The following is a 14893-nucleotide window of genomic DNA, read 5'->3' as shown; positions in this document are numbered from 1 at the left end:
TGAGTTTCCCAAGATAGGCATTCTGACCTTTTTTACATGAAAGCTGGCTTCCAGTTTATTTAAAAGGAAAATGATCAAATTCCAAAGCATAACCATTTAAGGTGTATTAACACCTTTGCTGGAAGGGGGGTTGGGGAAGTTACCCTTCAAGCGAACCCATAATCTTTTATAACTTTGACTTTCCCAGACTTCATAGCTAGGCTCCACACACATCTATAGGTTTATGCAATCCCCCAAGCCAATGTGTCATTGGCCAAGTCTATCACCTGTAATTGGCAGTCTTCAATACGGTTAACTATTTCCAAGCACTCGTCACTTCTATGCTTACTAACCAAGCATTTCTATACTATTTGGGAGATAAATGGACATTTACTTGACACATTAGCCAGTGGACAGACCAACCAACCTAGATATACTCCCATAAATGCAGTATGGTGCTGTAGACATAATTGGAAGTGCATAGATCATTTTTTAAACATTTGCCTTCGCCATCTTTGTTACTATTTTTGTTTTCCCGGGAGATGCATTTTATTAAGGGGAACTTTGGATTATGTATTGCTGAGAGAGGAATACAATTCATATGATGGCCCTCCTAGCCTACATACACTATATGTGCTATGCTACGTTGTATATATGTAGGTTTTTCTGTTGTGACATTGTCTTTTTTGGTGGTGGTGAAGGGTATTTTATAGATCTTGTAGCCTTCTTGATGTATCTATTTTAGTCTGTTATTTAATAAAGTTACATGAATAATTTTACATTTTTCTCCATGTCAAGCCACATAGTCTATAGGTATCCACTGCCTGACAACTGCAATCCTTTATTGCAGCTGCCTTTTTTGTTCTGCAGCTCCACCCAATACAATCTCCCTAAGTCAATGAGAGCGCCCTTACTGTCCAATGATCAGTCTCATTGGACTGGAGGATGGCAAAATTTAAACCTCCAACTTGGCCTCAACCACCCTTAGCCTTCTTATTGGTCCTTTAAGCTATGACCACATGGGCTCTTGATGCAGTATTGGTTTGCAGGCTTCATTCGGTCTATAAAGGTAATGTTCTGGAGGCTTTTAACATATATCATTGTAGCGCAAATGTTACCTGAAATGAGCCTATTTGGTTTAGAAAACCATTCACTGATCAATAGGTAAGCTCTGGAGCCTCTGCTTTTATAGGAAAAATGGATTTTTGTAAAATCTTACCGTAAAATCCTTTTCTCTTAAGCTCATTGACAGACGCAGTCCTCTTGATTAATATCAAATCGGGTTATACTGCCCTCTACAGGAGTAGGACACTAGGCAGAAGGAAAACGTTCTGGCCACACCTTAGGGGCAGTCACAGAGGGTATATCCTCTCTCTCCCTGCTACAGGATGTCAGTTATGTCACAAAGCAGTGTCAGAATTTAACCCAACCCAACTCAAAAGTAGAGGGGCGGGTACTGCGTCTGTCAATGAGCTTAAGAGAAAAGGATTTTACGGTAAGATTTTACAAAAATCCATTTTTCTCTGTCGCTCATTGACAGACGCAGTCCTCTTGATTAATATCAAATCGGGACGTCCCAAAGCAGTGCCACAAATGAGGGGTGGGATAACAGAAAACAAAATTTTAAATCCAGAAGGCCCAACCGGTGCCGACTAGAAGTCTTAAAGGCTCATCAAACCAAAGGATGAGACTTTATAAAATATTGTAAAGGTATGAACCGACGACCAGGTAGCCGCCTTGCAAACCTGGACCACTGACGCCTGATGGCGGAAGGCCCAGGAAGCACTGAGCGCCCGAGTGGAGTGCGCCTTAACAGGGAACGGAGGATTCCGACCCTTAATAGAATAAGCCTGTACCACCGTCTGTCTGATCCATTTGGAGATAGTCGCGGCAGATGCAGGCAACCCCTTTTTGGGGCCATCCGTGATCACAAAAAGTGAATCCGTTTTACGAAACGAGTCCGTAGTTTTCAGGTATACCCTGATTGCCCGAACCACATCCAAGGAATGTTAACGCACACTCCCGAGGATGACTGGGCTTAGGACATAGGGAAGGCAATACAATGTCCTCATTCAGATGAAACTCTGAAACCACTTTAGGAAGGAAGGATGGATTCGGTCGAAGAACCACCTTATCCCTATGAACCACACCAGATATGGGGAACGACAAGATAATGCAGCCAGTTCTGACACCCTGGGTGCAGAAGTAATGGCCACCAAGAAGGTCACCTTCTGGGATAAAGTAAGCAATGGAATCTCCCTGATATTTTCAAAGGGAGGTTTCTGAAGAACCGACAACACTAAATTAAGATCCCAGGGTGGTAAGGGCGCGCGCACTGGCGGAGCCAAGTGCCGCACCCCCTGGATGAAATTCCGCACCAAGGAATGAGTAGCCAAAGGTTTCTGAAAGAAGATTGCCAACGCTGAAACCTGACCCTTGATAGTACTCAAGGCCAGCTTCTGCTCAACTCCTTGATGCAGAAAAGTCAAGATTCAGGTCAACGAATAGGCCCGTGGAGGAAATCCAAAGGATTCACACCACGCAATATAAGACCTCCATGTGCGATGATAGACCTTTCTAGAAGTCGCTTTCCTTGCTTTAATTACAGTAGGAATAACTGAAGTTGACAATCCCTTGTCCTTCAGCACCTGAGTCTTAATAGCCAGGCCGTTAAAGCCAGCGATTGTAAAGCAGGATGGAAGATCGGTCCCTGAGACCGCAGATCCTCCCTGAGAGGAAGTCTCTAGGGAGCGTCCGCGACCAGCCTGACGAAGTCGGCGTACCCGGGTTGACGAGGTCAGTCCAGAACTACCAGGATAACTGGGATTCCTTCCACCTCTATCCTGCGAAGAAGCTTCAGCTTGAGAGGAGGGAAGACATACAGTAGCTGATACTGTCCCCACGGGGCGACCAGCGCGTCTGCTGTGTTTGGTCGCGGATCTCGGGAGCGGGTTACAAAACTCTGCGCCTTCCTGTTGAGCCGAGCTGCCAACAGATCCACTTCCAGGGTGCCCCAATGAAGGCACCGCTGGTGAAATATCTCTGGATGAAAATCCAGAATCTAACGGCTGACCTGATCTGTCTGCCGATTTTCCACCCCCGGAGTGCATACTGCGAGGAGAGCCGGAACAAACCGTTCCGCCCAATGAAGAATGCTGGCCACCTCTATGGCCGCCAGGGCACTCTTGGTGCTCCCTTGGTGGTTGACATAAGCCACGGCTGTGGCCTTGTCCAACTGAATCCAAACCGGGTTGCCCTGAGGCTACTTGCTCCAGAGAATCAGACAAAGTCTGATCGCTCTCACTTCCAATACATTTATCGGTAACCTGGATTCTGTCGGAAGAAATGACTTCCCCTTGCTGAGCATCGGAGACCGAAGCTACCAGACCAGAGACTTTCTGGTCCGCTTGCTCAATCGGATACGATTGTCCAGAGAATCGGGATTCTGATTTCATCTGAAAAGAATCTCCTTTTGTGATCTTTTGCAAAAGTGAAGAAAACGTTCTGCTCAAGGAGCGGGAACTGCCGCTCCCTGTTGCATCAAGTCTATTACTGCTCCCCGCAAAGCTTTTAAGCGATCCGGGGATAGTCGAATGTTGGAAGGGAAGAATCGCAGCGGTAGAAGTGATCGAAACCTGATTTTGTATCCCGACCGCATGACCTCGCAAACCCCTTTGTCTGGGATTCTGGAAAGCCATGGATCCGGAAACCGGTGAAGACGTCCCCCCACCCCAGAGATGGGTGGGGGCGCACCTTCAGGCTGTCTTATCTTCAGGTTTGGCTGAGTCTGGCTTTTGTTTTCCCGACCAGCGCCCTCTGAAACCCCCTGAAGGGGCTTTGGAGGACTTCCCCTTATCGCCCGCCCCAGCGGAGCGAACAAACTTTTTATGAGCGGAAAAGGAAGGTCCTCGCCTGTTACGAGGTCCTTTACCTTTAGCGGTCTGTGGTAAAAAAGTGCTCTTACCCCCAGTGAGATCCTTTATAATCTCATCCAAGGTGGCCCCAAACAGGCGATCCCCCTTAAAGGGAAGATTAGCCAAAGTCTTTTTGGAACCTTGATCAGCCGAACAGCACTTTAACCATAACACACGTCTGAGGACCACTGCTGAAACAGATGCACGCCCTAGCAAGGGAGTGGCGTCACAGATGGAACTGTAGCCCCTGTATAATCTGCTCCAGCATATCTGTTACTGCCGTGGGGATACTTCTCCCCTTTATGTCACGGCGTAACAATTTGGTCCATTCTGTCAATGTTTGTGAAACTAAACCAATGGCAATCACTGGCCTAAATGTTGACCCTATCAGGGAAAAAATGGAGCGGGATTCGGCTTCCACTTTTCGATCCACCGGATCCCTAAAGGACGGAGCGTCCTCCAACGGGATAACAGTGGCTTTATTTAGTCTGGAAATTGGTGGGTCCACCACTGGTGGTACCGTCCATTTCTTAAGGAGGGATTCCTCAAACGGATAGCGTCTAGCAATGTGTTTGGAAATAGCAGGGGTTCGTTTTGGATGATCCCATTCCTCCTTAATTAGGTTACCAAAACATTTGGGCAAGGGAAAAACCTTCGCCACTTTGGTAGGCTTGCTGGTACCAAAGGGAATCTCAGTGTCATCTACCTCTGCCGGTGTAACCTCAAGACTTAAGGTTTCCCGGACAGACATGACTAGTGCGTTCACTAACGCTTCTTTTTGTGCTATGGCGGAGGCAGAAACGTCCTCACTATCTGAGGAGACCGTACCCGAGACAGCAGCCCCAGCAGAGGGACCTGCAGCTGCAGTGACCAGCTCAGAATCCGTATCTGAAGTATCAGATGAAATAGGGGTAGGCGGGGGTCGCTTCCTTGACCCCCGTCCCTGACAGGCTACCTCCACCCGGAATACCAAAGACTCCAAAACTGCTGATAATGTATCAATCACAAGCGGGGTACTGGAGGGTCCTGCGGCCACCTCGAGGGGATCAGGTGGGGATACATGTGTGGCAGGGTCCATGATTATATAAGACACTTGCCAGCAAACAAAAAAATAATTTCAAAGAAAAAACTTTTTTTTTTTTTTTTTTAATCCCCCAGCACCCCTCAGTGTTACCTGATTGGACCCCACAGAGAGAGAGAGAGACCCCAAGGCTCACCACCTGATGCACAGAGGTTTCTATCAACCTGCTTCCAGCACTGTCTGTTACAGACAGGAAGTCTTTGGCTTGCTTTCCCAGGTAAAGGAGGCGGCTACGCCCCTTTACACGCCTTCCGGCGCCTCCCAATTACTCCTCGAGACGGGCGCCAACTCCTGACAGAACCCTTCTCCACAGAAGTGGGGGGGCTGTCGACCAATACGGACGCCGTGACTCAGTTTCCAACTGGTCGTTGGCGTCCAGGCGAGACGTTTAACTCGCAGGGTCAGTCCCCGTCCAGTGGGACTATGTCGCGGCCGACCCAGCGCGGAGCTAGGGCCTGCACGCGCTCGTAGGCTGACTGGGGTGACCACTGGATCCAAAATCCAGCCCGTAGCCCAGTTTCAGCATACTTGCTTGAAGATCTCACAGGAACAACTGGAGAAAAAAAGCTGCCTAAAAAAAAAAAATTTCTAAAAAAAATCTTGCCAGGACCAAAGATCCCAGGAACTTAGGTCCTTACTCCTAACTAGACAGAAAAAAACTGACATCCTGTAGCAGGGAGAGAGAGGATATACCCTCTGGGATTGCTCCTAAGGTGTGGCCAGAACGTTTTCCTTCTGCCTAGTGTCCTACTCCTGTAGAGGGCAGTATAACCCGATTTGATATTAATCAAGAGGACTGCATCTGTCAATGAGCGACAGAGAAAACAGTTTTGCCTATAACTTCAGCTGTCTGTTACTCTGGATCTGCTGACTGTTGAAGCAAGCAACTTCCCCCACAGATGGTAAACCAAAGTATGTATTTTAATATCAGAATTACTTGAATAAAGAGTAACGGAAGGGCTGAATGATTATGTCTGAAGAAAACGCTACTCCTGGCTTCTACCAGTGCTGGTCCATTCCACTGACCAAAGGCCAACGGGTCAGGTTATCTCTGCTGAGGGGACGTTTAAGATTGGCTGAATGCCTTTCTTACAACATGACTAATGACGTTAAAGCTGAACAACATTATGTGCATTATAGTTTTAGTTTTTTCATATGGACCTAAGAGCTCCCAGTCAGGTGACCTCTCTAAGTTTTGTAAGAAATTATTCCAATGTTGACCTTGTTCTAAAAATGGTTATTGCCTGATGTTCAACATGGTCTCCAATTCTTTTTTGGACATACTGGAAAAAGCATGTGCATCAGGACAATCGAGAGAGAGAGAGAGAAGCCAGAACTCTTGATCTTCAAACTTTTTCTGGGTCAGTGACCCACAGTAAAAAAATATTTAGATTAGTATGAAAGGCACAGTCAGTAATGGAAGGTCTTCATACTTCCCCAGTAGAGGCTTCCTTTACATTAATATTTGGATAAATGTGCATTTGGCCTTCAAGTGGATCTTACATTCCCATAGACTTGTCTGGGAATGCAAAAACCACTTGACAGAAACACAGGCACTTGCGTTGCTTTTTCTCCTGAATATAAGGCGAAAGACAAGCCAAGAGGCCCAACACAAAATAAAACACTGAACACACAGAAACCTGTTGAAGCTGATTTTATTTGAAAATCCACCAATTCCTGACCACATACAATTTATATTTTAAACAAAAATAGAATCTGCAAAGATAATGCAGCAGGTACACGATTCATGTACAGAATTGCTTTCATGCTTAGAACTTCCCTTTCCAATGCTCCTTCCACAAGATTTATTGTTTTTTTTATTTACATGAGAAGTGCTGATCAACAGCACCTGGGTTTTCCCGAGTTCCTTGTGGACACAGGGGCCAGACAGAGCTTAGTGTTTGGGAGTGACGGTACTGCGCGTGTGGAGGCTGTAAGGCACTGCATGACAGAGGGCTCCGACTTGACTTTTGTAGGATCCGTGTCACCAGCCAACATCAGCAATGGGTTACAGCAAGATTATGAAGAGGAAGGTGGGGTCCTCACTCTCCGTACTACAAACTTTGAATATACAATACATGCTATGGCACTTAAAGTGATGATTGCTAAAAGCTCTCCCCAACAACATTTACAGACTTGCCCACCCTAAAGTAAAAATTAAAATCTGCATGGACTCTGGCTTCTTAAACCACTTGAGGGCTCTGGCAGGGAGTTCTTGTCACCAAAATTTCCTTGTGATGCCCCGCAGCTTCAGTCATTTAGTCAAGTTAGGGAGACTAAAGGTACCCAAAGAGAATGGATAAAAGGTTATGAACAATGCTGTCTATATTTGTACGTTGTACAAACTAAAGTCTGTACCCTGTCTAACAAAATGTAGGGACAGGACCTTTATAATTAGAGTCTACGGCTCAATATAAAACTTTAAAAGCTAATAATAAAAAAAAAAATGCAATTCTTTTGCAAATATTCATTTAAAATGTGTCTCATGGTTTCCTTAGGTTGTACTAAAAACATTCAGCCAAGTGTGTATAGCATTGTTGGAAAGATTGGCCTTGTTCTCTTTGGCTTCAGCTTGTATAAGAGCAGTATAAGCAGCAAGCTTTTCCAAAGCTTTGGGCTAGTTTCAAAAACCTTTTTTAAAGCCTTTAATGCTAAATTCAGCTGAGAGATCTTGATGGCAGTGCACGTCGTCACTTTAAAGTAGTGCTTACTGAAGCCTGCTATCAGCTTGTTTAAACAAGCTGCTAAAAGGTTTTCAAACAAGGTTATAATGAGAGTCAGCACTCACAATAACATTAAACATCCCTATAATGGAACTTAGTTTTCTTCAAAGGCTTCAACAAAGCTGATCCAAGTGTGCCAACATCTTTACAAAAGCCTGATGTCCACAATAGTTTGATAAAAAAAAAAAGCTAAAGTCCATGTGAACAAAACAAACCAAGAATATTTGAATTCTTGGCAGTTCCTGAGGAACTAAAATGTGTCAGATTCTCTGGAGGAGCTCAGCAGTGAGACCATTGGTCCTGGGTTTGCTGGTCTGCTGAATGCTACACTGAAGGAGTAGAATTATGTTGAAGCGCTTTTCCACTGCATGGAACCGAACGGTTCGGCTCGCTTTTTGTGCTTTTCCACTGCTGGTACCGCATGGTATGGTGTAGGAACGGTTCGGTACGGTACGGTGGCACTTTTCCACTGCATGGAACCGAACGGTACGGCTCTCAAAAACAGTACCACCTCGATTGTGGTTCCAAGAGGTACCATACCCGGTACCATATCCCACAATCCTCTGCATGCAGTCACTACTAGCCACTGATTGGTCAGAGAATCCCACCTACCCCGTTGTTATCCCACCCACTTAACTTTAGTACTACTTTAGTGGAAAAGCAAACCATACCGTACCAAACCGTTCCCACACCGTACCATGCGGTACCAGCAGTTGAAAAGCAAACCGGGCCAAGCAGGGCTGAGTAGAGCCAAGCCGGTACTTGCAGTGGAAAAGTGCCATTGGAAGCATGAGCAGCAAATGCCCCAAGGCGGGCAGCAACATACCCAGAAATGTTGACCTAAATCTCATTAGCGACACTTGCAGGAGGATCTAAAAATCCAGCAGGAGTGCTGATCTTCAGCTGAAATCTTTTTTTGGGTAGACTGACCTAAGACATCTAGCAGTGCCACATTGGGCAGATGTTGCATTTGTGGATTACGATGGATGCAATGGGTAGGCAGAGCTGGGAACTCTGGTGAAGAAGATCTCATTGCCTAGAAAGCCTGAGAGAATTTAAAGGAAACCTGCATGCTGCTATTGTCTTCTTTTGACAATGGCCTGGCTGCCATGCCGATCTAATGTCTTCAGCTGTTTTTGAGTCACCTACCTGAAACAAGGATGCAGATTAGTAATTTCCAGCTTCATTGGCTGCAGGATTTTTCCAGTTAAGCGACTCAATGTGCTGAAACCAAAGATTCAGCTTTTCAGCCAAGCAACTAGCAATGGAAGCCTCTATGTTTCCCTCAGCACAGGTCTCCTTTAAGCCAGTGGGATATTGATCTTGCCAGCTTCAACCTGAAACAGTTTCAAGTGTACTGACCATTTAAAGAGAACCAGTCAGTCTTCTGAAGTACACAGCACCCACTACAGACCAATTCATGCTGCCTTAGAAGTCATAGCTTTGCGTATGCCTCAGTCTGCTTCCAGGGCAGCGAGGTCACCAACAGTGGAGCCAACTAATTCAATCCACAGCCAGCCTGATCTCAGCTCTCCTGAAGGCATTGTATACCCTAAGGATTAAGACAACTTGACTGGTTGCCTTTTAAACTCCTCACCCCTTGTTTAAAAGGAAATTACACAGTGAAAGCAATTCCTCACATTCATTTGTTTTCTTGCTTTTTTTTTTTTTTTTTGTATTTTCTTAAAAAAAAAAGAAAAAAAAGGCATTAACATGTCAATGTAAAATAATATTCTGCCAAGCACAAAGCAATAAGATTAATTCCCGATGACACGATTTAAAATGTAGTGATCGTCCTAATCAGACACCCCACCCCCTTGCAGATTCCTAGGCACATATCTATCGGAAATAAAGCAGCGTACAATTCATCTCTTAAATATCCATCTTAAAAACTCTCCGTAAAATGTGGGACTATGGAAATAAACCTGACCCCTCCCTGTTAGCAGTATAGACTTAAAATATTTAGTGCTTGGTATGGAATCATTTTCAGAATTAAAAAAAAAAAAAGAAGAAAAAAAAAAAACTGTATACATCCATACATATTTCATAAAGGTGTTTGATACATTAATTGTTAAACTGATAATCATAAATAAATACAAATAATACATAAGGAATGTCTACTGCAAACTGAATATATTTATATATTTCAAAGTGTGGAGATGGGGAAGAAAGTGTTACCCTTAATTACGGCCTACGTGAGTAAAATCTGGAGGAGAGGACGTGATGGCATGGTTGATGAGAAGTGTTCGTGTTTTTCTTTTTTTTTTTTTTCCCTTGTACTGCCCAGGGGAATTGAATGTGCGTACCCCTTCACTTCACACAGCAGAGCCAAATACAGGACTCTCTCTGCAATCTGTCCGCAGCACACTACTGGATGGGGGGGGGGGACTGCTGTGTTATCATCCCCCCCACCCCTGGCTTCTTAGGGAGAGCTTCCGTATTGCTGGCGGCCCCAACAGCTCGTTCTGGTACCGTTTTGTGTGGAAGTGTAGAGCTTAGCAGCTTTGAATTTGACTGGAAGTAGGGATTTGTTACGTAGCCTCTTCTAAAAGGGAGCTCCCATCCAGCTGATTACATGAACTGCATCTGGAACACAAACAGAGAAGGTCAATGCACTGAACGGAAGACATACCTGACCAGTATAAAATGTTCATGTCATTTCCAAAATTATACAAATGAGAACTTTAGCCACAAAACATATGGCACTTTTCCACTGCAAGTACCGGCTCGGCTCTACTCGGCCCTGCTTGGCCCGGTTTACTTTTCCACTGCTGGTACCGCATGGTACGGTGTTGGAACGGTACAGTATGGTTTGCTTTTCCACTAAAGTAGTACTAAAGTTAAGTGGGTGGGATAACAACTGGGGGGGGGGTGGGATTCTCTGACCAATCAGTGGCTAGTAGTGACTGCATGCAAAGGATTGTGGGATATGGTACCAGTTATGGTACCTGTTGGAACCACAAATCGAGTAGGTACTGTTTTTTCAGAGCCGTACCGTTCGGTTCCATGCAGTGGAAAAGCGCCGCCGTACCGTACCGTTCCTACACTATACCATGTGGTACCAGCAGTGGAAAAGCACAAAAGCGAGCCGAACCGTTCGGTTCCATGCAGCAGAAAAGCGCCAATAAAGAACCCATTAAAAGATCAAATAAAATGGCTTTTGTTGCAATAGTCACCACCAAGAGGGTGGTATAAAAATCTTTATTCAGGCATTTCCTGGAACGGGGTGAAAATGGTCTCCTAATTGTGCTCCTGTGTTATCAGCCAATCACTGAGTCCCTTAATTGGGGCTGCAAGCAGTTGTGTAGACACATGGCACAGGCATGGTCTACTGTTGTCACCATCAGGAAGCCGATCCAGAACAATAATGTGCAGCTGATGCTAGGACTAGTGCATGTGGACAAGAAATGGCTAAAAGGAAACTGGAGATCAGCAACACTGAAATGCAAAAAAAAAAAAAAAAAGAAAAAAAAAAAAGAAAAAAAAAAAACGAAAAAAAAAAAACAACACGCACACATTCTGCTCATAGGAAAGGAGTCAACAGAAAGAGTCAGCAACTTTGCCCGAGTCATGCCCCCCTCTTTACAATGACGTTTGGATGCTATATATCATTAACACATCAACATGCAGTGACAGACGCATAAATTGTCTGGGTTTCCAAGTGCAGCACTCAAAAGATAAAACAGTGCAATGTTCCACAAAGCTTTCAGATGGTGACCTGCCAGACGATATGTTTTTATAAGATATCGGAATGCAAACTAATCATTACACACAAGGAAATTCCACCCAACAGTGACTGCACCCCCATTCTATTACCCTGCTTTCAGTGGTTTGCAACAATCAGTGCAAACAATGCTGCAGCTCATAAACACAAATGAAAACAATGCTATTCCAACCCTGAAGAGGATTTCCACCCTCCGCTCCCTATTTTTTTATTCTAAACCCCTATCTACCTGGTGGGGAGTTCTTCTAATTTTAGATACTCACCCACCCATCGGATCAAGCGCTGTCCAGCTGAGAGCCTCTTCTCTGACAGCGCCCCCTGTGACATCATCGATAGGCTGCAAGCCATTTCGGGTTGAGCCGACACACCGCCCAATGACGCATAGAAAGGCTCGCTCCCTCCTCCTATTCTCAATGAAAGGTTACGCCTCTTGGGATATGTGAAGTGCATGTCCCAAGGAGGCAAAGGAGGAGAGTGCACATCGTTCGCCTAGACGAATGACATGCAAGGGGGATGAGACTATATTATATATATATATATATAATAAAACAAAAAAACAAAAAAAAACAGCCCTAATTCTTTTAAGAAGACGGGAGAAGGGATCATGATCTGGAGGGTGAAGATCAATTTTAAGTTAATTGATGAAGGGACTTATATGTATGTATTGTTCAGGCAAAAACATTACTAGCCAGCTATTAATCAGGAAGGAGATAAAGTTAAAATAAAATCCAAAGACCAACTTTTTTTAATTGGGTGAGCGTACTGGTTTCAATGGACTTGCAGCACCCATAGTTAAAGTATTATTAAATCCAGGAGCCTACATTCACTATATCTGGTCTCCCACAGTACACAGAACATGGAAACGCTATCATTTTAGTAACTTTACACTGCTAAATACCTTTCCTCATCAGCAGTATATAGCAGTCTTGTGACTTCTATCAGTGCCTGGTTAAAGCTTGCAGGAGGAGTTTTCATTCTGCTCTGACTGTCCTATGAGGCTGCATGACCCCCTGACGGTGCTGGTTGGCCCTGTGCGGATCACATGCACTCTCCCAAAACCTCTCTAGCAATACATACCAAACTGAGCATGTGCAGAGTCCCTCCAAGAATCTGTTCTATCAGCAGATGGATTGGGGACAGTAAAAGGGGAGGATAAGAGAAGACAGGATCAAACAGTCTTTTTACACAATGCAGAGGATTAACCCCTAAGTTTCAACAGTGAGAATAACAAGCATGCTATATTGCCGGGGTCCTCAATAGGTGGACTCCGGGCCGCCTTCGGACCCACACGGACTTAAATCTGGACCGCCGAAGCGGTCTCCTTACTTCTGTCATCAGCGGGGGGCAGAATGGAGAGGATCGGAATGGCTGTGTCTTACACTGCCAGCGCTGCATGATTACAAAAAGCAGAGTTCTTCTGCTTACCCGGCGGAGAGGCTGTCATACAAAGTCCCGCCTCCTGGGCCGGCTCTTACCTATGATAGACAGAACACTGGTGACGTCTATCATAGGAGCCGGTGTCCAGGAGGCGGGACTTTGTATGACATCCTCTCCGCCGGGTAAGCAGAAGAACTCTGCTTTTTGTAATCATGCAGCGCTGGCAGTGTAAGACACAGCCACTCCGATCCTCTCCATTCTGCCCCCCGCTGATGACTTGACTTTTTATAATCATGCTTTGCTCTAATCCGCACTGGTCACTCTTCATTAATGGGGGCATGGGTCACTGGTCACTCTTCATTAATGGGGGCATGGGTCACTGGTCACTCTTCATTAATGGGGGCACGCACACTGGTCAATCTGCATTAATGGGGGCACGCACACTGGTCGCTCTGCATTAATGGGGGCACGCACACTGGTCGCTCTGCATTAATGGAGGCACGCACACTGGTCGCTCTGCATTAATGGAGGCACGCACACTGGTCGCTCTGCATTAACGGGGGCACGCACACTGGTCGCTCTGCATTAATGGGGGCACGCACGCTGGTCGCTCTGCATTAATGGGGGCACGCACACTGGTCGCTCTGCATTAATGGGGGCACGCACACTGGTCGCTCTGCATTAATGGGGGCACGCACACTGGTCGCTCTGCATTAATGGGGGCACGCACACTGGTCGCTCTGCATTAATGGGGGCACGCACACTGGTCGCTCTGCATTAATGGGGGCACGCACACTGGTCGCTCTGCATTAATGGGGGCACGCACACTGGTCGCTCTGCATTAATGGGGGCACTCACATGGCCGCTCTGCATTAATGGGGGAACGCACGCTGGTCGCTCTGCATTAATGGGGGAACGCACGCTGGTCGCTCTGCATTAATGGGGGCACGCACGCTGGTCGCTCTGCATTAATGGGGGCACGCACGCTGGTCGCTCTGCATTAATGGGGGCACGCACGCTGGTTGCTCTGCATTAATGGGGGCACGCACGCTGGTCGCTCTGCATTGGATGGGTGCAAGTTTTGGGGAATGCCTTTTTTTGTTGTTGGCGTTCTGTATTTGGAATTTGACGGTCACTTTTCCGGACCTCGGACTGAATGGAAAATTTCTAAGTGGACCTTTCAAGTTTACATTTGAGTACCCCTGCTATATTGAATATACAGACTGATTTTAATGTCGTAGGTTTAGTAACACTAAGTGTTGTCCAGTTTCTTGCTTCGCAATAGCCCTGAGTTCAGTGTATTCTTTTACTTCAGAGATTGTTCTAATTGCAGATTTGTCTTAAAGTTTAAGTAAGCTCCAACACTGACCACCCCCTTTTTTCCTCCTTCTGGTCCGTTAAATATACCATTGAAATAATTTTATTATTATTTAAAAAGTGCAAAAAATACCAGTTGGTCATGTCTAAAATTCAGAGCGGTCTTGTGTTTCCTGCACATTTCCTGTCTTATCTCAAGGAGCATAATTACCCCTTTCAGCTCTCTTCTAATTAAAGAATGATTTTCTTTTATATTGTAGAGCTGAAAGAGTGGAAGGGGTTGAGTATTTTAGCAAAAGGCCACTGGGCAGGGCTGACACCACTTAGTCCACAAAAATGCTGTGTTTTCTCAGAACAGGACCAGGGAGCTGAATGTATTTTCTGTACTTGCAAGGTCTTTAAAAGGGTAAAACATGGGAAATATGCATGTATTGCTGAGGCATACGCCATGTTTTTTTTTCACCCTGAAATACATTTTAAAAGCAGGCCATTCACAACGTTCGCTTTATCCTATATTCTTCAAACTCCAAGCCTTATGCATGGCTGTGTGGAAAAAAAATAGTAGTGAGCAGGTTTGCACATACAAGAACTTCACTGACTTGGGTGACAGGCTGTATTAGGTCAGAGCCTTTATGGACTTAAATAAGGCAGCATTGGGTCAGAGTCAAAAACTCCTACTCACTGAACTCTCGAGCATAATTGCAATGCAATGTCAGTGCCTTGGACAGACTCATGGGAGAGGTCGCACGGAGTCAAGAGCCCTTGACATACTCATGAG

The 14893-nt window shown here is 45.4% G+C and overlaps 1 protein-coding gene across 9 annotated transcripts in view; it reads right to left on the bottom strand.

Annotated features, from left to right (window-relative positions):
* Nucleotides 1-9385: 9385 nt before the first annotated feature.
* The window catches only part of PICALM (phosphatidylinositol binding clathrin assembly protein), a 227370-nt gene continuing 221862 nt past the window's right edge, over nucleotides 9386-14893 (bottom strand). For all 9 annotated transcript variants that reach the window (XM_082246083.1, XM_082246081.1, XM_082246086.1 and 6 more), the window contains one exon: nucleotides 9386-10283. Coding sequence is in view for 1 of the 9 variants with exons in the window: in XM_082246084.1 (XP_082102210.1) it covers nucleotides 10269-10283 (15 nt within the window). In the remaining 8 variants the exon portion in view is untranslated. The remainder of the gene's footprint in view (nucleotides 10284-14893) is intronic.

The sequence above is a fragment of the Pelophylax lessonae genome, assembly GCF_965119305.1.
Source record: "Pelophylax lessonae genome assembly, chromosome: 2".
Classification (NCBI taxonomy): Eukaryota; Metazoa; Chordata; class Amphibia; order Anura; family Ranidae; genus Pelophylax; species Pelophylax lessonae.
This window is presented reverse-complemented; position numbering and strand designations above follow the sequence as displayed.